This window comes from Barbus barbus (assembly GCF_936440315.1).
Source record: "Barbus barbus genome assembly, chromosome: 3".
NCBI lineage: Eukaryota > Metazoa > Chordata > Actinopteri > Cypriniformes > Cyprinidae > Barbus > Barbus barbus.
Window position 1 is genome coordinate 42,911,355 of NC_136731.1, and position 26,723 is coordinate 42,938,077.

General features: G+C 41.0%; 1 protein-coding gene across 1 annotated transcript; it reads left to right on the forward strand.

Moving 5' to 3' along the window:
- Window positions 1-1,114: 1,114 nt before the first annotated feature.
- Window positions 1,115-26,439, forward strand: LOC306858997 (interferon-induced very large GTPase 1-like; the record flags this gene model as incomplete). The annotated part of the gene is made up of 2 exons (XM_079399812.1): window positions 1,115-1,387; window positions 21,637-26,439. The coding sequence occupies 2 exons, from the start codon at window positions 1,115-1,117 to the stop codon at window positions 26,437-26,439; spliced, it is 5,076 nt and encodes a 1,691-aa protein (XP_079255938.1).
- Window positions 26,440-26,723: the final 284 nt, after the last annotated feature.

The following is a 26,723-nucleotide window of genomic DNA, read 5'->3' on the forward strand; positions in this document are numbered from 1 at the left end:
TCCAGTTTCCTCAATGTTTATTGAATGTCAAAGGCTACATTCCTGTGACATTCTTTCAATTTAATTTATATTTAACACAAGAAGTTAATAATTAATCCAATGGAGAATTTTGTTGTGGCATGCACTCTTAAAAATAAAGGTTCCAAAAGCGTATTTTTTGCAGTGATGTCAAAAGAACCATTTTTTGGTTCCCCAAAAAACCTTTCAGTGAACAATTCCTAAAAGAACCATTTTGAAGAATATTTAAAAAATCTAAAATACACTTTTAAAGAACCTTTTCTGCATTTGAAATGTTTCATGAATGTTCATTGATGCCAATAAAGAACCTTTATTTTTAAGAGTGTTGTATGCAGGATGAGCGGTTAGGCGAGCAATGGAGTAAGACATGTTCGCGAAAGGGTCCTGCAGAATTCCATTATTTTCTGTATTAATGCACATCTGTATTTAATATCGAGTGCCTGCAGATAATTATGTCTATCGGTGTTGTTTTTTAAACTAGTCCTGTGTAATGAAGATGAAAACTAAAGCCAATAAAGGGGGTAACGCACAGTCTTCGCAACAGCGGCCTGACGGAGCAACTGCATCCTCAGATGAGCGTGACACAGCCGGGAGGGATGAGCGAAGTGAGCTTGATACTTCTTCAGGCGACACTCAGTCTCTTAAAGCTGAAATACTCTCATCGCTACGCAGTGAATTGGCAGAAATATTTCCCACTGAATTACGATTCATGTTAGACAATGACTTGTCGACCATCAAAAGTGAGCTTCAAGCCGTGAAGGCGGAATTTTCTAACACCATGGTCTCGATGCAATTTGACATTTCGACACTGAAAAGTACGGTGAAGGATATGGAACAGTCTCTTTCCACCTGTTCGGATGATATAAATTGGAAGAAAATTGTGAAGACCAGGTCAATATAAGGATTATTGGAGTTCCGGAAGACCAACTTTGTGGTTTCAAAGCTACTTAAGGAGGCATTCAATATTGATAAGGATATTATAATAGACAGATCGCATCGCACATTGCAGTCGAAGCCTAGTCCGGGGGAGCGTCCACGAGCTATTGTGGCAAGACTTCATTACCACTTGGACTGAGTTGAGGTTGAGGCGCGTGAGATGAAACAGTTCGGAGTTGGTGATACGAGAATATCCATCTTCCCAATAATTGCACAAGCCCGATCAGCCTTTATTGATGTCCGCCAGCAACTTCGCTCTATTCCTGGAGTGAAGTTTGGATTTCTCCATCCAGCGAGATTGCGTGTCACTTACAATGGAGTGGAGAAACAGTTTAGCTCACCGGGATTGGCTAGAGTTTATGTCAACACCATCAAGCCTCCACAGAGCGAATTAACTGACTTGAGAGTAACTAAGTGTGATCTTGTCACCAGAGTAAGCTAATCCTTTAATTTTAGCAAAATTACTTTGTCATTAGTTACTGAACTTGACAAATAGTAATGAGGTTTTGATTACATACTTTCTAAAACTGTTGAAGTGTTCCACACAGGTACAAATTCTAAATTTGTTCAATGTGATTAGAACTCAAACTGGGTTCATGTTTTCCTTATATACTGTACATGTGCTGTTATTGGTCAAAGCAGGCTTTCTGTTGTAATATTTGAATATCTGTGCATTTTCATTATTAATATTACTCAATGGTATATTCTGCAGGTCTCAAGCTTTTGTTTGAGGTTTTCTAATCGTGAGCAGTAACTATGATATGGCTCCAGCTGGAGTTGGCACGAGTTTGCATCGTTTGGGGATGTGGATATTGGATGTGCTAATGGGGGGTGGGGTGGTGGGTGTTCTGGTTGGTCTTTGTACTGTTCATCTTTGGCCCCCTTTTTTATTATATATATATATATATTTTTTTTTTTTTTTAATTATTTATTTATTTATTTTTCCTCTCAACAGGAGGTGCATTTACATTTACATTTATTCATTTTTATCCAAAGCGACTTACAATTGCTATATATGACAGAGGTCGCACGCCTCTGGAGCAACTAGGGGTTAAGTGTCTTGCTCAGGGACACATTGGTGTCTAACAGTGGATTCGAACCCGGGTCTCTCACACCAAAGGCATGTGTCTTATCCACTGCGCCATCACCACCCACTACATTTACACATTTTCCCTCAGGCAGAGTGGATTATAGTAAAGTAAATGTCTAATTTAAGATTTTTTACTTGGAATATTAAAGGAATGGGTAACCCCATCAAGAAATCTAAGATATTCTCCCATTTAAAAAGGTTGAATACTGATGTTGTTCTTCTACAGGAGACACACTTGAGAAATCAAGATCATCTCAAGCTTAATTGTCCCTGGATTGAGGACGTTTTTCATTCTATCTTCAATTCAAGAGCTAGAGGGGTTGCAATATTAATTAATAAGAGGGTTCAGTTTTCTTCTGCTAAAGTAATAGCTGACAAAAATGGAAGATATTTGATTGTTGTTGGCACAATATGTAAAACCCCTGAGCTTCTTGTTAATGAATACGCACCCAACTTTGATGATCCAGGTTTTACTAATAAATTATTTGGAACCCTTCCCTCACTGAATACTCATTTACTTATCTTTGCTGGAGATCTCAATTGTGTAATTGATCCAGTTATGGATCGATCCAGATCCAGTTTAGGGGAAGTCGTGGCCTAATGGTTAGAGAGTCGAACTTGTAATCAAAAGGTTGCGGGTTCGAGTCTCCAGCCGGCAGGGATTGTAGGTGGGGGGAGTGAATGTCCAGTGCTCTCTCCACCCTCAATACCATGACTGAGGTGCCCTTGAGCAAGGCACCGAACCCCTAACTGAGTGCCGCAGCATATATGGCTGCCCACTGCTCCGGGTGAGTGTTCACGGTGTGTGTGTGTGTGTGTGTGTGTGTGTTCACTGCTGTGTGTGTGCACTTTGGATGGGATACATTCTGAGTATGGGTATGGGCCATACTTGGCCAAATGTCACTTCACTTTTTTTATTTTTTTTATTTTACCGAACAGTGACCTCTTCATCTATGTCTATCTAGGTCAGTAACAGAGTTTATGACCAGAAACTGTTGCGTTGACCCTTGAAGATTTTATAACCCTCAAGATAAGGTATTTTCTTTTTTTTTTCACAAATCCATCAGACATATTCGCGTATAGATTATTTTTTTTATAGACAGCTCCCTAATTTTTATAAGCACCATCCCTAAAGTAAAATCTGTCCTGTACCACCCTATTGTTATTTCTGATCATGCCCCTCTTACTATTGATATGCAAGTGTCTGTACAGACACGATATTCATCACCATGGAGGTTAAACTCTCTCCTTTTGTTACGGAACGCAGACAGGCAGGCAGAACAGACTCAGGAATATCCGAAAAATGGTTTAATGATAAGAACTTCGTGCCAGTAACATAAACAATAACCGACAAACCACAGAACTCAAATGGGATCTTAAATAGGACTCAACATAAGGTTACACACAGGTGATGTGGATTAACCAATAATTACTTAATGAGGGTAAATGAATCAACAGACTGAAAAACCAAAACCAAATAAGAGAACTCAGGAACACACAGGAAAAAAGGCAAAAGACAAAACTAAAGTCCACACATGTGACACCTTTTTTCTGATGAAAAATTTGTTGGTTTTTATTTCAGCCTCCATTAATGATTTCATGGCTACCAATCAGGCTGGTGAGGTCTCTTATTCACTATTGTGGGAAACATTCAAAGCTTATATTCGCGGCCAGATCATTTCCTATTCTGCACATTTAAATAGACTTCGTAGACCTCGTCATCGTCCACGACTCTCCCGAGCTTGGCGCCGTTCGCGCTTCCAGAGTGCCACCGCGCCCTCAAGAGCCCGCTCCCCCAGAGCTCCCCAAAGAGCCCGCGCCTTAGTGGCTCCCAGGGGGGAACATCCCCAAGAAATTTTTTTGGGGCGGCTATAGGGTCACGGCCTGTGTGGCCGGGCCGAGGGCCAAGGCCACAGAACCTGAAAAAATAAGGCCGTGGCCTCCCAAGTCCCCAGTCTTGGGCCATGGCCTCCCGAGTCCCTAGATCCGCCATGGCCTCCTCCCCTGTCCCGCCATGGCCTCCCGAATACCCGGATCCGCCATGGCCTCCCGTGTCTCCTGTCCCGCCATGGCCTCCTGAATCCCCGGATCCGCCTTGGCCTTCTGAGTCTCCTGACCCGCCATGGCCTCCTGTGTCTCCCATCCCACCATGGCTCCCGGAACGGGCCCCCGCCCTGGAGGCCGGTAGCCCTGACCCCTGATCCCTGGAGGCCTCCAGAGCACCCACCCCCTCTCCCAATTAGATGGTATATGGCGTGAGGACACGCCTTCCGGAGGGGGGCGTAATGTCAGTCCTGTGTCTTGTTTCCCCCTCCTCTCGTGTCCATATTTGGCCTCCTCGTTCTTGTCATTATTAGTTAATTAGTCCCTAGCCCTGTTTGATTAGTCCACACCTGTTTCTGTTGATTTCCTTGTGTTCTTAAGCCCTGTGTTTCCCTGCCCCTGTGTCCGGTCTTATCGTCATCTACAGGTCCTTTTCAAAAAATTAGCATATTGTGATAAAGTTCATTATTTTCTGTAATGTACTGATAAACATTAGACTTTCATATATTTTAGATTCATTACAACACAACTGAAGTAGTTCAAGCCTTTTATTGTTTTAATATTGATTATTTTGGCATACAGCTCATGAAAACCCAAATTCCTATCTCAAAAAATTAGCATATTTCATCCGACCAATAAAAGAAAAGTGTTTTTAATACAAAAAAAGTCAACCTTCAAATAATTATGTTCAGTTATGCACTCAATACTTGGTCGGGAATCCTTTTGCAGAAATGACTGCTTCAATGCGGCGTGGCATGGAGGCAATCAGCCTGTGGCACTGCTGAGGTGTTATGGAGGCCCAGGATGCTTCGATAGCGGCCTTAAGCTCATCCAGAGTGTTGGGTCTTGCGTCTCTCAACTTTCTCTTCACAATATCCCACAGATTCTCTATGGGGTTCAGGTCAGGAGAGTTGGCAGGCCAATTGAGCACAGTAATACCATGGTCAGTAAACCATTTACCAGTGGTTTTGGCACTGTGAGCAGGTGCCAGGTCGTGCTGAAAAATGAAATCTTCATCTCCATAAAGCTTTTCAGCAGATGGAAGCATGAAGTGCTCCAAAATCTCCTGATAGCTAGCTGCATTGACCCTGCCCTTGATAAAACACAGTGGACCAACACCAGCAGCTGACATGGCACCCCAGACCATAACTGACTGTGGGTACTTGACACTGGACTTCAGGCATTTTGGCATTTCCCTCTCCCCAGTCTTCCTCCAGACTCTGGCACCTTGATTTCCGAATGACATGCAAAATTTGCTTTCATCCGAAAAAAAAGTACTTTGGACCACTGAGCAACAGTCCAGTGCTGCTTCTCTGTAGCCCAGGTCAGGCGCTTCTGCCGCTGTTTCTGGTTCAAAAGTGGCTTGACCTGGGGAATGCGGCACCTGTAGCCCATTTCCTGCACACGCCTGTACACGGTGGCTCTGGATGTTTCTACTCCAGACTCAGTCCACTGCTTCCGCAGGTCCCCCAAGGTCTGGAATCGGTCCTGCCACACTTTTTCCTTCCCACAGACTTCCCACTGAGGTGCCTTGATACAGCACTCTGGGAACAGCCTATTCGTTCAGAAATTTCTTTCTGTGTCTTACCCTCTTGATTGCGGTTTTGAGTAATGAACCAGGCTGGGAGTTTTTAAAAGCCTCAGGAATCTTTTGCAGGTGTTTAGAGTTAATTAGTTGATTCAGATGATTAGGTTAATAGCTCGTTTAGAGAACCTTTTCATGATATGCTAATTTTTTGAGATAGGAATTTTGGGTTTTCATGAGCTGTATGCCAAAATCATCAATATTAAAACAATAAAAGGCTTGAACTACTTCAGTTGTGTTGTAGTGAATCTAAAATATATGAAAGTCTAATGTTTATCAGTACATTACAGAAAATAATGAACTTTATCACAATATGCTAATTTTTTGAAAAGGACCTGTATGTTCGTCTCTCCCCAAGCTCCTCGTTTCAGGGATGTGGATTTCAATAAAGGATTGAATTTGGAATCTCCGTGTCTCCTCGCTCCTTGTGCCCCAAGAGTAATGTGACAATCTCAATGGCTTGTGGATACCATGTTTTTTCTTAAATTGGAAAAGGTTAGATGTTCTGGGAAAAGTAATTTCTTTAAAAAGTGGCAATGTTTTATAACTTATTTTAAGTCTCTTAACACCTTGCCTTCTATTTAACAGATGCAACCCCCCCCCCCCTCCCCCCCCTCCCCCCGCCCTTTTTTAATTTTTTTAATAGTAAATATTTAGTTTCATTAATGACCATGTATGTCTGGATATATGATTGTGGTTGAGTAGATAGTATACATTTATCTGAACATTATTACTTTTTTTTCTATTTTCCTTTATTTTTCATTTTTTTGTAAAAACAGAAAAAATGATAAGTAACAGTTTGTTCTGTAATAGTGACTGTTTTACAATAAGAAGTTTGAACATAAGTGTGTGGCATGCAAAATTTCTGTAGATTTCCTCTTGAAAGTGTGCGTACACAAGTTTACAGATTTCTAAAACCATGCGTATGCCAAAATATGCGCAAAAATGCCTTTAAAAAGTCCAGTCAGGGGAAGATTGTGCGTACGTGCATCTCCACCCCGTCTCCTCCCCGAAATCACCATATATGGACCTTACAATGCCTAGTTTTAATATTAAAATCAAATTAAATGTATGCAGTTTTGCTGATAAGGTGGGCATCTTTTTAGTGGAAACAAATAGGCCTATATTTATTGAGAGAAAGTGAGTTTAAAAGAGTGAAAATGTCAGAGTTGTTCGGAGTGACTTGGGAAGCCAATGCCTGGGCGTTGGCTGAAGATGCTAAGTTGTGGGCTGGTTGAAGTGTCGAGGCACGCACAGTCGAGGACGAACTTGGAGACATGGCGTAGCAACAAAATTTGGTGGCAAAAAGGCAAGAAAAAATATAATTTGTTGGTGTCCTGAGTTTTTAAACTCGCCCATTGGACACATCCCAAATGGTGTCTTGACCAATTAGAAATGGTCTTAGCTCGGGGTGTTGCTCTGTTTCTCCTCCCAATATATAAATCAACATGTTATCTCATCAGTGACATGGTCCAAATTTTCTTGCTCTTGCAGAGTATAATTTGGACAAATGTTTCTATAACAACAATCTGATACATTTTACAAAGAATTGATTGGAAGAGAGCCTACTTTTCACAAATATTTTAAATTAAAACTTACCACTGACAGAAACAAAAGTCCCACACGGTGTTATGTGGTGAGAGATAGAGGACCAAAAAGCAAGATTAACGATAATTCAGTCTTTAATGGAAATGAGAAGTGAATCTCTGAATCAATAAGGAACATAAATCTTCTCAGGATTCTTAGGTAACAGTCCAACAGAAAACTTCGCTCGTAGAAATGGAACATAAACTGCAGGTAGCAAATAACTTATTACTGGAACTCTTGATGCGCAGCAATGCGAAGTTGAGGTCCCAGTGGAGACTGCAGAGAAAGGCTAAGCCCGCCGAGAGCGAGGGTACCGTAGACTGGGTACCGCGTCTGGTCAGGAACTCAGCGTCTGAATCGGCAGGAAAGAGTTCAGTGAGCGAGTAGAGAATGGATAAATATACCGGCTCGAGGAGAGGCTTCCACACGAATCACACAGGGCAGGACAGGATAGGGCAAGACTCGATTCGACTCAACAAGAGAGGTAAGAGAAGCGTCATCTGCATTGATAGCTTGGAATAAACTGACAAAGAGAAAGAGAGGGTTAGAAATAGTAGGAAGCATCAGGGGAAAATGAGAAACAGGTGAGAGGATAGAACGGAGATTAAGGTAAATGGGAGCAGGTGAAACGGATGAGGCTAAAGAGACGGTGTAGTGAATGAGTGTGATGTGCGGCCACAAGAGGGAGAAGCGAGGAACCCGGATCATGACACACGGATCTTAAAGAACGTTGTTCTACCTGTAGACACACTTGTGTCTACAGGTAGAAAAACCGGTGTTTTCGTGTTTTTTGTCTTGTAAGTCGCAATGTTTTTGCACATCTTCGTCTCGTCTACCTGTCTTTAAGCGCACATACAGTCGTGAGTTTCTGCTCGATGTCGGCAGAACCACATTTTTAGAGTTAAACTCCGCGCACGCTGAAGAGCTGCGGGACCTCGGTCTGCTCCGAAGGCCTTCTCCATCACCGACCCCCACTACTGCATCTTGCCCACAGCGGAGGCGCTACAAGCGGCATGAGAGGAAGCAGAAGAGGGGTAAGCGCGGAGGTATCCGAGCTAGGCTAGCGGCCAACCCACACAAGCCAGCTATCCCCACCATCGTACTGGCGAACGTACGCTCTTTGGACAATAAACTGGACTACATCCGACTACTCCGCTCTACTCAGAGGACTGTAAGAGACTGTTGTGTTTTTGTGTTTACGGAAACATGGCTTAACAACAGCGTACCGGACTGCGCCATACAGCTCGACCAGCTAACATGCTATCGAGCTGACAGAGCTCTCGTCGAGGGAGGTAAGATCCGCGGCGGCGGGCTTTGTGTTTACATCAATGATGCATGGTGTCGCGACGCTGTTGTGGTCTGCAAACACTGCTCACCCCTGGTGGAGTTTATGATTATTAAGTGCCGGCCGTTCTATCTACCGAGGGAATATACAGCCATACTGCTCGTTGCTGTATACATCCCCCCCAGCTCCAGCAACAACAACAGGAGTGAGGCACTAAATGATCTGTACCAGCACACCAGTGAGCAGCAGACAGCCCACCCAGATGCCTTTCTTATCTTGGCTGGGGATTTCAATCACGCAGACTTAAAGAGTGTGTTCCCAAAAATTCCCCAACACATAGACTTTCCAACAAGGGGAAAAAACACTCTGGACTTTGTTTACACCACCCAGAGAGGAGCTTACAAGGCCCTCCCCCTCCCCCTCCCCCACCTCGGAGCCTCAGACCACATCACTGTCATGCTAATGCCTGCATACAGACCGCTCGTTAAAGTCACCAAACCAGTTCACAAACAGATTCAAGTGTGGCCGGAAGGGTCGTCAGAGGCACTTCAAGACTGCTTTGACACCACTGACTGGAATATGTTTAAACAGGCTGCCACATACAACAATACTACAGACCTCCAAGAGTACTCAGAGACTGTTACTGCCTACATCTCCAAGTGCATTGATGATGTAACGGTCACAAAGTCCATCACTGTCCGGGCCAACCAGAAGCCGTGGATGACAGGGGAGGTCTACAGACTTCTGAAGGCTCAGAACGCTGCCTTTAGAGCTGGAGATGAGGAGGGCCTGAAGACAGCTAGGGCCAACCTATCCCGCGGCATCAAAGAGGCCAAGAGACAGTACTCCAGGAGGATAGCCCATCGTTTCAGCGACAGCAGAGACACGCGGAGCCTGTGGCAGGGGATACAGACCATTACGGATTACAAGCCCCCACCACAGACCTGTGACAACACCATCCCCCTGCTGAACGAGCTGAATGCCTTCTTTGCTCGCTTTGAGGCACAAAACAGCACCACTGCACAGAAGACTCCACCTCCTCCCGGTGACCAGGTGATGTCGCTGTCCCCAGACAGTGTGAGGAGATCCCTCAGCAGGATCAATGCACGCAAAGCTCCGGGTCCTGACAACATTCCTGGGCGTGTACTGAGAGACTGTGCAGTGGAACTCACTGAGGTCTTCACAGACATCTTCAACATCTCACTAAATCAGGCTGTTGTCCCCACATGCTTCAAAGCTACCACCATCATTCCAGTCCCTAAGAAGTCGTCTCCATCCTGCTTCAATGACTACCGTCCAATAGCACTCACTCCCATCCTCATGAAGTGCTTTGAACGGCTAGTCTTGCACCACATCAAGTCTGTCCTCCCCCCCTCCCTGGACCCCTTCCAGTTTGCATATAGGTCCAACCGCTCGACCGATGATGCCATCACCACTGCCCTCCACCCAGCCCTCACACATCTGGAGAAAAAAGACTCATATGTCAGCATGCTGTTCATAGACTTCAGTTCAGCATTCAACACAATCACCCCTCAACAGCTCACTCACAAACTGGCCCAGCTGGGGCTCAATACCTCTCTGTGCAACTGGCTGTTGGACTTCCTGACCGGGAGACCTCAAGCAGTACGGGTCGGCAGTAACACATCCAGCACCATCACACTGAACACTGGGGCCCCCCAAGGATGTGTGCTGAGCCCCCTCCTCTTCACTCTGCTGACCCACGACTGCACACCATCCCACAACTCCAACATTTTCATTAAGTTTGCGGATGACACGACTGTGGTGGGTCTCATCAGCAACAGAGATGAGACAAACTACAGGAGCGAGGTGAGCCGCCTGGCCGGGTGGTGCAGTGACAACAATCTCTCTCTGAATGTGAAGAAGACGAAGGAGATTGTTGTTGACTTCAGGAGAGTACACACTCAGCATGCCCCTCTGACCATCAACGGTGCGACTGTGGAGAGAGTGAGCAGCACCAAGTTCCTGGGTGTGCACATCACTGAGGACCTCTCCTGGACTAACAACACTGTAGCACTGGCCAAGAAAGCACAGCAGCGTCTCTACTTCCTCCGCAAACTCAGAAGAGCCAGAGCCCCGGCCCCCATCATGTGCACCTTCTACAGAGGCACCATCGAGAGCATCCTAACTAGCTGCATCACTGTGTGGTATGGCGCTTGCAACGCATCCTGCCGCAAGTCACTTCAACGCATAGTGAGAGCAGCTGAGAAGATCGTTGGTGTCTCTCTCCCCTCCCTCCAGGACATCTACAGCACCCGTCTCACCCGCAAAGCCCTCCGCATTGCAGGCGATCCCACCCACCCGACACACAGCTTCTTCAGTCTGCTGCCATCAGGGAGGAGACTGCGGAGTCTCCAGGCGAGGACCAGCAGACTGAAGGACAGCTTCATACATCAGGCTGTCAGGAAGCTGAACTCCCTCCCGTCCTTGCCCCCCCTCCCAATTTCACCCCCATTTAACACCGCAACACACTAGGAACTCTGACTCTGTGACACCCCCCCCCCCCCCCCCCCCCCCCCACCGACCAACAAACTGTGACCGGCACCTGTCACTTGTGCAGCATTGGCTGATCACTACCTATCCAACATTGACTGCAAATTACCTCTTCGGATAGTCTGACAAAAATCTATCCGAACTTGTCACTTTAACAGACTGATAAGCTCTTCTTGCACTACACTCATAACAAAACAAAACAAAACAAATCTGCACAGTTTTGTTATTGTACATTCAACTGGTTTGCACTCCATCTATTCTGCGATGTGCCTTATGCACTTTATCTATCTTTCTTTTTTTATTTTCTACAATGTCCTCAGACTGATAAGCTCTTTTGCACTACAAATATATCTACACAGTGTTGTTTTTATTTAACTGGTTTTGCACTCTATCTGCCATGCGCCTTATGCCACTTATCGATCTAATTCTTATTCTTTTTCTACAATATCCTCATTTGTATATTTGTATAGTTGTATGTACATATGTTTAAACTGTATTTATCTGTATCTGAACGTGTTTAATGTTAACTGTATGCACCAAGGGTCTGAGAGTTATGCAATTTCAATTCTCTGTATGTATGTGCTGTACATGTGGAAGAATTGACAATAAAGCTGACTTGAACTTGAAAAAGTGCATATGTTGCCTTGTTTATTTAAAAGTGCACTTTTATTTGTTTTAAACCTAGCCAAAAAGCCTGTGAAACACAGTAGACTTTAATTATATCTATTTATTCTGAAATTACTACATTTCCATGTCAATCCATGTTAATTTTTACCGTGAACAAAGTGCTGTCACTTTAATTCAGCGCGTGCAGCACAGAAAACATAGACTGAAAAAAAATAAACGATCGCTGCACTGCTGCAGACACATTGCTCCTGAAACGCACAGCCGGATCGCAACAGCATGCAGTGTGAACGCTTTAATCCGTTAACATGGGTGCAGAAAAAATACACATCGCAAACACACTGCAAATGGAGTATGTGTGAAACAGGCGTTAGAAAGTATAAGAGGGGACATTACGCTGTCTCCTGAGTAGCGAAGAGGTACACCAGCCCCTGGCCAAACACTCTCCAGGTCTACTTCACTACCTTGGGGTGAAGCATCCATTCCCAGGGCCTCAGCCCCTGCCTCGACAGGATGTCTGCTCCCATATTGAAATGCCCAGGAATGTGAACTGCTCCGTGTGACACATGGCGATCTCTTAGGTCTGGGAGGAAGTGTTTCAGTGCTCGAAACGCGGCCAACATCCCCAGACAACTGATGTGCCACGTGAGCTGGCAACCACTCCACAGACCGCGGGTAGGGTGGCCACTCATGACCGCTCCCCAACCGGTGAGGGACGCGTCCATCACTAGCGTTATGTGGCGACAAGGAGCTCCCAGCACCGGGCCCTGAGACAAGAACCAGGGTTGTCTCCACATGTCTAAGGCATGTAGGCACTGCCACGTGACCTTGATCATGCGAAGCGGGTTTCCCCTCAGGGAAAATCCCCTGGTCTTGAGCCACCACTGTAAGGGTCTCGTGTACAGCAGGCCAAGAGGTATCAAGTTGGATGCAGCTGCCATCAGACCCAGCAGCCTCTGAAACTGCTTTACAGTGAGTTACTGGCCTTCTCTCACTCTCGCAACTGCAATGAGGATTGACTCGATCCGAGCAGGTGATATACGTGCCTGCATTGTGGTCGAATCCCACACCACATCCAGATAAGTGCTTCTCTAAGCCGGAGAAAGCACACTTTCCTTGGCGTTCAGTCTTAACCCCAGCACTTTCATGTGAGCGAGAACGTCATCTCGATGTTTAACAGCCATCTGCTCCAATTGAGCGAGAATCAACCAATTCGTCGATGTAGTTGAGTATGCGGACGCCTTGCAGCCACAATGGAGCTAAGGCAGCATCCACACACTTTGTAAAAGTGCGGGGTGAGAGTGCTAGCCCAAAAGAAAGAACCTGATATTGGTTATTGCTTTGCCCCCGAAAGCAAACCTCAGGAACTTCCTCTGAGTGGGAAGGATGGCGATATGGAAGTATGCGTCTTTTTATTCTTTTTCTATTCTATCTGTCTTCTTTTTTTTTATTATATAATAATAATAAAAAAACCTTGATACATGTACTGCGTTATGCTAACTGTGACTTGTTATAGCACTTGTGTATCATTCCTTTTTTGTTTATTTTGATTGCTTCCATTGTCCTCATTTGTAAGATAAAAGAGTCTGCTAAATGATTAAATGTAAATGTAATATAAATGTAAAGGAAACACAGCACGAGTGGCAAAAAGAGTGGCTCTTTTGCATATTACTGTGCTTGAACATTGGATTCAGGAGAAATGGGCATGAATAGACCTCTCAATGCTTTTGACAAGGGCCAAATTGTTATGGCAAGGCAACTGGGTCGCACTCTGCTGCATATGGGGAGTAGCTTCAGACCGTATGATAACCCCCAGTCCACCCTTTAAAAGCAACTTCTATGGGCATGCAAAAAAAAAAATATTGATGGTCACAAATCATGATGGTCATGAATATTGATGTGTTGATGTGTTTTACGATAAAGGCACAGGTGATAATGGTTCAATGTTGTGAGGAAACTAAGAATATGAAAGATTTTTAGAGGTTTCTGTTCATCATGAAAAAATTTATGTGATCATGGTTCCTATTCAGTGGTCCTTTGTCATACAGTGAGAGAGGTTCAAAGATGGCCATGTCAAAGTCTTGTGACCAAAGATAGCCTACGCTAATTTGTTGACAGTGTTAGAAATTTAGCATGATCATCACACAGTGTGTTTGCTGCTACGACCCAAGTTTGCTGTCCAGCCAATAAAATGCAACATGAAATCAATGCTACATTTTTATCTTGGAATGTTACAAATCTGCATCCCTAGAATGTTAAGTTGGTAGTTAAAATCAAGCTGAAAGAATGTTTCAGGGACATAATTTTAATTTGTAAAAATCCATTCCACTTACATTAACCCTGTGCTGTTCGGTCATCTTCGACCGAAAAAAAAAAAAAAAAAAGTTTTGAATTTTTAAAAATTGCTACTTCATCGGAATGGTACAAAACTTGGTGACTTTTATGGCAGTCACTATGTGACCACAAAAAAAAGAAATTGTGGACTTGATTCAAAAAAGCCAAATGGCCGTAAAAAAAAAAAAAAAGTCACACTTGTGTTGTTCGCGGCTAAAAATACGAAAATACAGAGAATTTTTTGTGTACAATCTACAAATAATTCACGATGTAGAAAAAGAGTGCACAGCAATAAAGGGGTAACACTCTAAAATATCAAGAGCGCAAAATATACACACTCTAACCACCCCCCACATATATGAACTAGTGTGACTGTAACACAAAGCATGTTTCTGCAAATGCATGAAATAAAATCAATAATTCGGCCAAAAATGCAGTCAAAACACCGACACCAAGGAAGGGGTTACACACTAAAACATCAAGAGTACAAAACAGACACACAAACACACACTCACAGAGACACACATTGTTGAAGTTTGATGTTATGTGTAACAAACTGCCTTTCTCTGTGCTCAGGATTGACTCTAGTACAATTAATGCAAAAACTGACATTTCAAACAAAAAAAACAAAAAAAAATCTAAATCTTTACAAAAAGTTGTCTTTGAGAATGTCTAAATATATATCCAGATCCACAACTTAATAAAAATAAGTCTTTATGCCTAAAAACTGCTAGAGATTTTATAGGCCTTTTATATAGAGCTATATAGGAAACTGTCCCTTACCAAAAAGTATACTACTTCAAGTTTATTTTATTAAGTATACTAAAGTAAAGTTCAAGTATATTTTTTAAAGTATATTTTATGTAGTAAGTATACAAATATCAGTGTACTAGTAGTATACTTGTAAGTGTACTATTTCAATACTCCTTGAGACTAAATTGGCCCACTTTCTAGAATATAAATGTATACTTTTAAGTATACTTTGGGTACACAAATATTTTCAATGTAAATCAATGTTTTTAGCTTGTACTGCAGCTATACTAAAAGTTAACTCATAGGAATACTGGTAGTTTACTAATTAAACACTTGTACATTTTTAGTACACTTTGAAGCATAGTCTCAGTAAACGGTTACACTTTATTTCGATAGTCCACTTTAGACATTCTACTAACTATAAGTAACTTTGTAACTACATGTCAACTACATGTCAACTAATTCTCATTAATTTGCAACTACATGTCTACTAACTCTCAGAGTAGGCTGTTAGGTTAGGTTTAGGGTTAGTAGAAGAAGTTGACATATACTTGCAAAGTTTCTAATAGTCAGTAGGTTGTATGTTGTGGACCCATCAAAACAAAGTGTTAGAAAATATTAAGCAGACAGCCTACTAATACTCTAATGACTGCTAGTTGACGTGTAGTTGCAAAGTTACTTACTGTTAGGAGAATGTCTAAACTGGACTATCGAAATAAAGTGTTACCCAGTAAACTACTAGTTTAGTTTTAGTTTTATACTGAAATTATACTCGTAGGTTTTCTATAATTAAAGTACATCATACTTTAATTATACTACTGTTCCTATTTAGGTATTAATTTGTATATATTTGCTTATATTATTGTCTGAACATACAACATTTCATACATAATTTTTTTAAACACTTGAATGTGGGTTTCATAAATAAAGAAATAAACAACATTTTGAACAAAAAAGCTGAAAAAGACTATGAATTGGATTCAGAAATCAAGACGTAGATGGAGTTGATCAACACCCCAAAGCTTGACAGTCATTATTACCTCTTCATTGGTGACATTTTATTCCATAACGTTACACAGTTTTGATGCTGTTTTATGTCTGATTATCATGTTAGATAACGTGGAAGCATCTGTTGTTTGGGTTTCTTCTTCACTTGTGTTTTTGTTTTTGGAAATTCTGTACAGAAGATGTGTACTACCATATTACAATGAAAACACGGATTCTCGGAGCACAAGTATAGCTCAAATATATCTACTTTTTCTAAGTATAAGTCAAGTATACTTAAATGTAATTTTAAGTATATTTCTGAGAAGTACATAAAGTACTAAAAGTATACTTTCCTATTTTTAGTCTAAAAGAAGTATACTGTCACGGTGTGAGAGATAGAGGACTCAGATGCAGAGTTAGAGCAGGAGAAACTTTTATTTTCGCCACCAAAACACAAAGTAACATAAACAATATTTAACTGCTGCTTAAGGAAGTGGAGATTCCAGAGCTGGCCGGCAGCGTCTGCGAACCACACAAGCTGCTGGATCTCCGTACTACGAGTCCTGCAGCACAAGGGAACAGAGGGTCAGAATAAAGAAGCGAGATTCTCACACAGAACACTAGCAAGGACAATTTACTCACAACGAGGAACAGAAAAACAGGGACATATATGGGAGTGGGGGAATGAGCGACAGGCGGGGGAGAGTCAGCTCGTGATCCGTGCCCTCCTGCTGCACGATCAGCACTGATTGCCCAGACCACGAGCTGACGAACATGACAAGACAACACAGACAGCATGAGGAGTCGAGAAGGCACCCTGAACCGTGACATATACTAATAGCACACTTGGATAAACTTCTTTTTCGCAAGGGGTGACCAAGCCATAGAATTGCAGATGTTTTTCTTTTTTTACTCTGACCAGATGGCACTAATCTGACTTCAAAAAATGGATTTTAAAGACATTGTCTCTATTTTAACATGAAATAATGCCATAATTGAAAAGTAATACCAAAATCTTAGAATTTATTATTTTTATTTTTTTTTCAATAGGAAAATATTGATCATAATTATTAACATAAATGTTAATCAGTACCATGAAATTCTCTCAAAATACAAAAGAAAAAACAAAAAATATTATGGAACAAAAATATATTTTAAAATAGATTTACCCTAAAACACAAATGAGGAAATACTTTTTTTTTTTTTTTGAGGAAATACTTTTCTAAAGAAACTAGTTTTTGTCAAAACTAGTTTCTCTGCATTTCATTCTAATTAAACATTTTTGAGATTTATATCCTCTCTAACATTCTGTTCATATCAATAATTAAAAGAGTCATTACATATAGTCTGTGAATTATTAAAATCATAAAAATAATAAAGACAGAAATAGCGGAAATTAAACGTACACATCTTCACAAAAAAAAAAAAAAGAAAATGTTTATCTCAGCTCAAAGACATCCCCACCAAAATAACACAAAAACTTTCACTTTTATTGCTGCCACGACAGGGGATTTTAAGAATGCACAACAGTTTCCGCATCACATTGTATATATAGACATCAGCTTACAGAGTAGTTTACAGATGGAGGTCAAGATGGAGATGGGGAACTTCAATACTCAGGTTTGACTTTATTATTTCACAACTAAAAATAGTAGTGTTGTATTTTGTGTTTCTCTCTCTCTTTCTCAGAGTGGGTTTACATGAGTGGATGTGTGTGAGAGTGTTTCTAACTGTTAGATATATTGTTGATTTTCTACTTTTTCTTTATTTCTGAAACACATAGAGAGTGTGTTTCTTTTTTCTCATCTTTGTTTTCTTTTAAGTTTATGTTGGTTGTGGGGGAGGGGGTTTCTACATGTGTCCTTTTTGGCATCTCCCATTGAGGGAACGATGCCGTTTTCCCTCCAGAATGTGTTTAGGTGTGTACTAGAGGCAACCGCTTTGACTGAGGATGTGTTGGTTGTAGTCGGTGATCAGGTTGGTCACGAAAATATAAATTCAGCTTCATGAATGAATAAAGCTGTTGTGTTTTTTTCAACTTGTTAATCATATACAGTCATGGCCAAAAATATCGGCAGTGTAGGCTGTGAAAATTATTCTGCATTGTTAATCTTTTTGATCTAACCTTTCATTAGAGAATAAGAATTTAAAATGGGGGAGAAATATCATTATGAAATAACTGTTTTTCTCTAATACACATTGGCCACAATTAACGGCACCCTTTTATTCAATACTTTTTGAAGCCTCCATTTGCCAGTTAACAGCTCTAAATTTTCTCCTATAATGCCTGATGAGGTTAGAGAACACCTGACAAGAGATCAGAGACCATTCCTTCATCCAGAATCACCCCAGACCCTTTAGATTCCCAGCTCCATATTGGTGCTTCTTCTCTTCAGTTCACCTCACTCATTTTCTACAGGGTGCAGGTCAGAGGACTGGAAAGGCCATAGCCACAGCCATATCACCCTGCAGCCCAAGACTGGTTGACCATTGAAGCTAAGCAGGGTTGAGCCTGGTCAGTACCTGGATGGGAGACCTCCTGGGAAAACTAGGTTGCTGTTGGAAGAAGTGTTAGAGAGACCAGCAGGGGGTGCTCACCCTGCGGTCTGTGTAGGTCCTAATGACCCAGTATAGTAACGGGGACACTATACTCTCAACAAGCACCGTACTTCGGATGAGATGTTAAACTGAGGTCCTGACTCTCTGTGTTCATTAAAAATCCCGTGGCACTTCTCGTATAAAGAGTAGGGGTATAACACGGTGTCCTGGCCAAATTCCCTCCACTGGCCCTTGTCAATCATGGCTTCCTAATAATCCCCATCCATTGAATTGGCTCTCTCTCTCTCTCTCTCTCTCTCCTCTCCACCTGTATCTGGTGTGTGGTGAGCGCACTGGCGCCGTTGTACTGTGGCTGCCGTCGCATCATCCAAGTGGATGCTGCTTACTGGTGGTGGTTGAGGAGAGACCACCCCATATGATTGTAAAGCACTTTGGGTGTACAGCAATACACAATAAAAAGCGCTATATAAATGCCTCATTCATAGCAGAAGCTTGGTTTTGTGCTCAGTGACCCATTGTTGTGTTGTTTTTGAGGTTTGTGTTTGGATTATTGTATGGTTGGAAGATCCAAACATGTCCCATTATAAGATTTCTATAAATGTCTGATAAATGAATATGCTGGAGTTTGTTTTTGGATGAGCTAGGATAATTTTTCTTGAAACCCTCCCAAAGAACATGTGGTGATGTAGGTGCTGTTTGACAATTTTTTTTAAAAAGGGTTTCTAACCCCGAGACTATTTTCTGCAATTCTCCAGCTGTGGTCCTTGGAGAGTCTTTAGCCACTCAAACTCTCCTTCTCACCGTGCATTGGGATGATATAGACTTCCAGGAAGATTCATAACATTTTATGTTGATTGGAAAGTTTTAATTATTGCCCTGATGGTGGAAATGGGAATTTTCACTGCTCTAGCTCTTTTCTTAAAGCCACTTCACTAATTTGTGAAGCTCAATTATCTTTTGCTGCACATCAGAAATATATTCTTTGGTTTTTCTCATTGTGATGGATAATTTAGGGAATTTGGGCTTTGTTTTCCCTTATATTTATATTTCTGTGAAACAGGAAGCAAAGGCTGGATAATTTCATGTCCATAATCACCCTGGAGTGCTCAAAATTGTGAATATGAATGGGAATATACTTCAGAGATATTTTACTCATAAGAATTTCTAGGGGTGCCAATAATTGTGTCCAATGTGTATTTGAGAAAATTTTTTATTTCTTAATGATATTTCCCCCCATTTTAAATTCTTATTATCCAATGAAAGGTAAGACTTTTGTTAATCTTTTAAATAAAAGATCAAAAGGATTAACAATGCAGATTAATTTTCACAGCCTTCTTTGATCAAGGGTGCTGATATTTTTGGCCATGACTGTAATTGAAAGTGGACTTTGGGTGAAAGAAATATTTATGCCGGTGACTCCATTGTGTGCACCGGCAATCAAAGTCACAACTTCAAATGTTCCTCCATTTATTAAAAATTAAGCGATTGACCCTTAAAGACCCAAATATGGGGGAGGGGGGGACTTTCACCTATTAAATGTTCTTGTAGGAGGTCTCTAATGGCTCGGCACGGCTCAGAACGGCACGACACGGCTCAGTTCGGCTCGTTTTGTGTTTCCACTGCAGTTTAGTACTACTTTAGAATGGGCAGGATTATTCACGTGTCGAAACTGCCTGTAATTGACCATAAAAACTCATGCTAAATATTTTTTAAAGTACATATGAAGTTATAGTGAAACTACACGTTTATTATTATCATAATTTAATAAATATCATACATTTTGAAAAATTGCCAGTGTAGGCCACAGTTGAAAGTGGGTGGGCCACTGCCCACCAGGGCTTCGACACTGACTTAAACCTGAAAAATGTTGTGTATTGATGTTTTTCCATGGTTGAAATAAAATACGATCTAATGTTCATTCATTCATTCATTCAGTAACAAATTCCTCGTATGTGTAAACATACTTGGCCAATAAAGCTCATTCTCATTCATGTTTATTTCAGTGGCGGCTTGTGGGTTTTAAAATAGATGAGGCACACTAATTGGTCTGGGGATCCCTGCCGATTAATATTATTAATGTATTTGCTTAACCACTTTAAAATGGCTTTTTGGTTGCTTTTAGTCAGAAAACGTAAAGAAATTGACTCATACAGCAACATAATATAATTCCACATACCTGGCTTATCACTTGAAGCAAACATCCATCCCCTCGGCCATTTAATTAAGCCAATGAATGTCACATGGAACAAAGTGATAACTGATCAGAAAGCAAGCTGATGGAAGATGAAAGCATTACTCACCTCCAGCTGTAACATGTAAAGACCATGATAATGCCATCTGTACAACTTCATTCAAACCTTTTTTTACTCAAATATTCTGTAAGAAGTAGTCCAAACATTATTATCGCCATTCATTCTTGCCCATTTTACTTGTTTGTTTACTCTAAAGTCGCATTTGACGACAAGATGTTTTGCAAGATTTCACAGCTGGGAATGTTTGTTTGTGAATGGAATCTGTTATTGTGTGGTGTGCTGTCTTGGACACATCATGGTATTCCACACACTATCGGGCCAAAACTGTTTTTTTTTTTTTTTTTTTTAATCATCATGTTTGTTGTCTCTCTTATTTTTGAAAATCAGATAAGGCTATTTAGTGTGGGCCAGCCTTTACATGAATCCTGAACAGCTTGCAGATCGTTTAAAACTTTAATCATGTGCTTTCATGTGCTGTGGTTTGCCTGGAAGCCAAAGAGAAATGTCTCAGTGATTATATTGGGAGTGTATTGCTGTACGTTAAACACAGGTGATTTTGCTGTGCATAAACCATAAATGAATCGAGCGGTCCAACCTGTTTTTTAGAGACTGAATTCAAATACACTACCATACTATTTTTGAAAGCAATGTCTACTGAAAGTGTGATTTTTGTATGGATATATATGGTTCAGATCACTCAAATTATGTGGGAGGTGGGTGTCAAAGTCTTGCTCCAGATTTTCTTTTATACTTCTGTCATTTCTGCAACATTTTCCTGTTCCACTGTTAGAACTTTTTTCATGTAAACAATGAATAATAATCTGCCAAGTGTCTTACCTCAAAAGAGTCCAAAATTAGGTCTCTACTTCAAGGCATTCATGATTTACAAGCATTTGAGTTGGATATATTATTCCCAGGTCTATGCTCAGAAAGTGGCACTGACACTAAATCCTATCAGACATCTAAATAATCAAAATGCTATCAGACATAAAATGTATGAGTGTACAATTATTTAATTGTTTGAAACCAAATTAAATAATAAAACTTAATGAAATTTTTATTTCTTCAACAGGCAGAGAACAGGCACCATGGAAAATCTGAAATCAGTACAGATCAACACAGACAACAGGAAGTGTTGAATAAAAAAAAAAATCTATTTCACAGACTTAATCTTGAAGTCACACATCACAATAAACTGAGAGCTGCACATGTTCTTCAGTTAACATCTGCACATTTATTACAGTCCCATAAATCATGTACTGAAAACAAGCTGGTTCAGACTTTCATACAAAATCTACTAATGATGAACTACAGAGCAAGACATATTAAAACTAAAGACAACAATAAGGAAGGTCACAATAAGCAAAGTGGCGATGATTCGTTACAAAAAAACACTGATTTTCAAGATTTTTTCTTCAATTCAGGGTCAGTGTCTGATGAAGGAAAAAGCCAATCTGAGAAAATTCACTCGATGGATGTTCAGATGGCTGTGTTTCATTGTGCTGATAGTTTCCTGAAGCAGCTGATGGTGACTAAACTGTCCCAGTGTCAGTACGCTCTGCCTCTGCTTGTTCCTGATCCATTCACACAACAGATTGAGTTTCCTCTCTGGACATTCAGACAAATCAACAAGAGCTGGAAGATGAGAAACACCAACAATGACATAATCAGTCAAACCCAGCCAATCTATAAGGCAGAAACTCCAATGGTGTTTTTCTTCAGGTTTGGCTCTGTATCTTCATCCAAGTCTCAGCTGATAAACAGTCTGATCAATGAGAAGCACAACACGTTCTTCCACAGGAACTGCCCAGGCAGCAGTAGAACCAGAGTCCTGATGGATGGAGTGGTGGAGATCACCTGGTTCTGCCCCTCTGGATCAAATGATGATAAATTCACTGACTGTGTTGCTTTCTGTAATCTACACGGTGATGCAGGAGACCATGAGAAACAGCTGCAGATCCTCACTAAAATGGCCTCAGTCAATGTTGTTTTTCTGCCACACACAAATAACAAAAGCATGATACATCTTCAAGAACTCTATAACATCTCAAAGCCACTCATTTGTCTTTTTACTGAGGATGTTTCAACCATTACTAGGAGACAGAAAGGACCATTCAAAATAGGGTTGAAAGACAGAAGTCAGGCTGATGTATTTGAGGAACTCAGAAGAGCTATAAAGCTTTGTCTCTCAGAATCAACTTCCACTTTCAGGCTTGAAGATGTGTCCAAAAACTCAGACATCAGAGTAGATGAAGTAGATGATGATGAATGCAGGAAAGGAAGAGAAGCAGCACAGCAGATGATGAGTTTACTGGACAAGAAAGATCTGAGAGAAATCAAAGAATCATTTCTGCCTCATCAGGGGAAACTGTGGCATCAGTGGAGTCAGAAGAACAAAGAACTACATCGACCTCAAGCAGATGAGACAGAAATGGACATCAGCAGAAAACAAACAGAAATGAAGAAAATCCTTGAGCAACAGTATGAATCTGATATAAGTGAGTTTATTAAGTTATTCATCGAAGAAATGAACTTAGATACTGGACATAAGATGTTTTTCATAAAATGGCTCATAATCCTCCTGGGTGAATATATCTCAGATGACTTTGCTGCTCTACATCAAAAGTATAATGAAAAATGGTCAACAGTCTTAAGACTGAAAGATAATAATGAAAAAGCTGAACAACTCAAAGCTGAAAAAAATGAATTTGAGAGAATATCTGAACTTCAAGCCGCATCCTTTGGTTTGGAGCACATAATGAGGGAGATCAGTCAGATTTATGAATCATGTTCATCTGTGAAGAAGAACAAGCGAGACCTGCATGTTCACTTCTCTTCTCTCCCGAGTCTTGCAGCAGAGATGATGATCTCTGGATTTCCACTGGAGCTGATGGATGGAGATGCTGCTCATGTTCCTGTGATCTGGATCTCTGCTGTTCTAGATCAACTCATCCAGAAACTGGGAGACCAGAGAGTCTTTGTGCTGTCAGTTTTAGGGATTCAGAGCTCTGGGAAATCCACCATGCTGAATGCCATGTTTGGACTCCAGTTTGCCGTCAGTGCTGGCAGGTGCACCAGAGGAGCTTTCATGCAGCTGGTCAGAGTGTCAGACGATATGAAAACACAGATGAACTTTGACTATATTCTGGTCGTTGATACTGAGGGTCTTCGTGCTCTAGAACTTGCTGGAAGATCTACAAGATATCGTGACAATGAACTGGCCACATTTGTTGTTGGTCTTGCAAATCTGACATTAATCAACATCTTTGGAGAAAACCCATCTGAGTTGCAGGACATTCTTCAGATTGTTGTTCAGGCCTTCATGAGGATGAAGAAGGTCAGACTGAATCCCAGCTGTGTGTTTGTGCATCAAAACGTTTCAGACGTCACAGCTGGAGAAAAAAACATGGAGGGAAGGAGAAGACTGCAGGAGAAACTGGATGAGATGGCAAAACTTGCTGCTGAAGAGGAAGAATGTGATGCAGAATGTTTCAGTGATGTGATTACATTTGATGTTCAGAAAGATGTGAAGTATTTTGCTCAGCTCTGGGAAGGCAGCCCACCCATGGCACCACCAAACCCAAAGTACTGTGAGAATATTCAAGAATTAAAGGAAAGCATTATGGCTCAAGCATCAAAATCACATGGAATGGTGCTGTTAGATTTTAAAGACCGTATTAAAGATCTCTGGGAGGCTTTACTGAATGAACAATTCATCTTCAGCTTCAGAAATTCTCTGGAGATTTCAGCCTACAGGAAACTGGAGACCGAATATAGCAAGTGGTCCTGGAGTCTTCGCAGTGCTATGATGGAAACTGAGAACAAACTACACAACAAAATAGAAAATGAAGCAATTCATGAGGTTGAGGAAACTGGTCTTCACAGAGAACTGAAGGAGACAAGTGAAGAAGTGGCAAAATCAATATCTGAATTCTTTGAGAAAGACAAAGATAAAGATATACTGATTCAATGGAAAACACAATTTGAAATCAAAATCAAAGAGCTTCAGGAAAACATTGTGAGAGAAACAAAGAGGAAATTGATTGCGATTCTTCAGCAGCGAAATCTGAAGAAAAATATTGATGCTCAGAGGACACATAATGAAAACACTCTCTATGAAAAGAGCATAGACTTTCCGTTAAAACTCAAAGACAAAGCAAATAACGAAGAAGCACAGAAGAAACAGTTTGATTTGTTTTGGGAAAGCAGCATACATAAGATTGCCTCAGACACACTTCCAATCAATGACATTGACATAATGAGAGATGTGACAAAAATCCTCAGTGAGGTTTATAAGGGGCATCTTCTTGCCGACTACAATAAAGAGAACAGTGAGTACATCAATATTTTCACAGTTTGGAGTTTTTTTGATTATGTTATTTTTAAGAAGTCCACAAAAAAAGGGTTTAAAGGGGCTGTGCAGGATGCTTGCAGAACAGTGAGAGGAGCATTTAGATATGATCGAACTCTGTCTCCAGAGACTGAAGCTCAAATAAGTTCATTAGTCACAGATGTTGACCAGCAGACAGACAAAATGATTCAGTCATTTAACATTTCAAAGATGGGCTACAACACCAGTTACATCCAACAACTCATACACTACATCATCAAGAGAGTAAATGAACATGAGAAAGAATCAGTGAAATATGAGTTCAAGAAGGAATTCCTTATTGATTTGATTCTTTCCATTTGTAAGAAAGCAAACAAGATGATCACTGACCAATACAGACTGTTCAGAGATGCCAATGATCCTGTAATATATGTTGAGAAGAAGAGACAAGAGCACTATAGTATCATCCAGAAATGCTGTCATGGAGCACCGTCAGCTTCCATTTTTGGTGAGATCATCTGCCAGAAACTTAAAAAGCCCATTGAGCAGAGTCTCTACAAGAAGACTGCCAGAGATTTGGCAAATGAAATGAGAACAAAATGTGAACCACTGAATGGAAACCGATCAAATCTGGAGAAACACATCCTGAAGACACTGGCAGAAGAGGAGGATTTTGTCAAATACATGGATTACATGAATTATCCCAGGCATCACTTCAAGAGTTTTATCAGCAATGAAGTCAGTCGGTACATCACTGATAAGTTTAGTGTCAGTGTTTCACCAAAGATGAAGGAGAACATTAAACTCCTGCAGCAGAAGATCATGAAAGCAGCTCATGAATCTACTGAACATGTTCAAGTGAACAGAGGAGATGTTGGTTTGTGGTTGAAGCGTTTCACACAGCAGCTCTCAGATGAGCTGATCTTCTCTGAAAAAGACCTCAGTGGAGTCAAACATGATGATGTTGATGATTTCAGCCTCCTAGAAGATGTGATAAAACAAGAACTTCCTGCTATAATGTCTGACATCAGCAGTAGATTCAACACAGAGACATTTCCAGCAAATCTGGACTATAAATTCAGGCCAAATAATGTTCTGGCTGATCACTTTTGTCAGTGCTGTTGGGTTCAGTGTCCGTTCTGTAAATCCACATGTACCAACACTATAGAAAACCACGATGGAGATCACAGTACTCGTTTCCATCGTAGTATTGGTCTGAATGGGATATATTACAATAATACATCCAACTTGTCTACTTATATCTGCACATCAGCAGTAGCAAACAGCAATCTGTATTTTTATACCAATGACTCGGATGATGAAGTTCTCTGGAGAGATTACAGAAGAGCAGGAGGAGTTTATGCAGACTGGAGCATCACCTCTGATCTCTCTGAACAGCCGTACTGGAAGTGGTTTGTGTGTCGATTCCAGGAATATTTGGAAAAATACCACAATAAAATATTTGAGGGAGAGGGTAAGATACCAGATGAATGGAAAAAATACTCAAAACTGGAAGCTATTGAGAGTTTGGATATTTTCATTTAATTGAACAAGCAAAAATTAGGTTCTTTTTTCAGTGAGTCTGAAATCAACTAAACCTCAATTCACAGAATACATCAGAGAGAGGAGTTAATGATTTAAAGTTTTCTGTTTTAAGTATATTCCTTATACCGCAGCATGTGAACCGTTCTCTAATTAAATGCTCCATTCCAGATGTACAGCTCTGAACTCTAAATTTTCCCAGTTCTTCAAAATAATGTGAAATGTAGCTCAATCAACCCAGACTTCCGTCAGAAATGTAATTTGATGTAATTGTAAAAAGACAACCA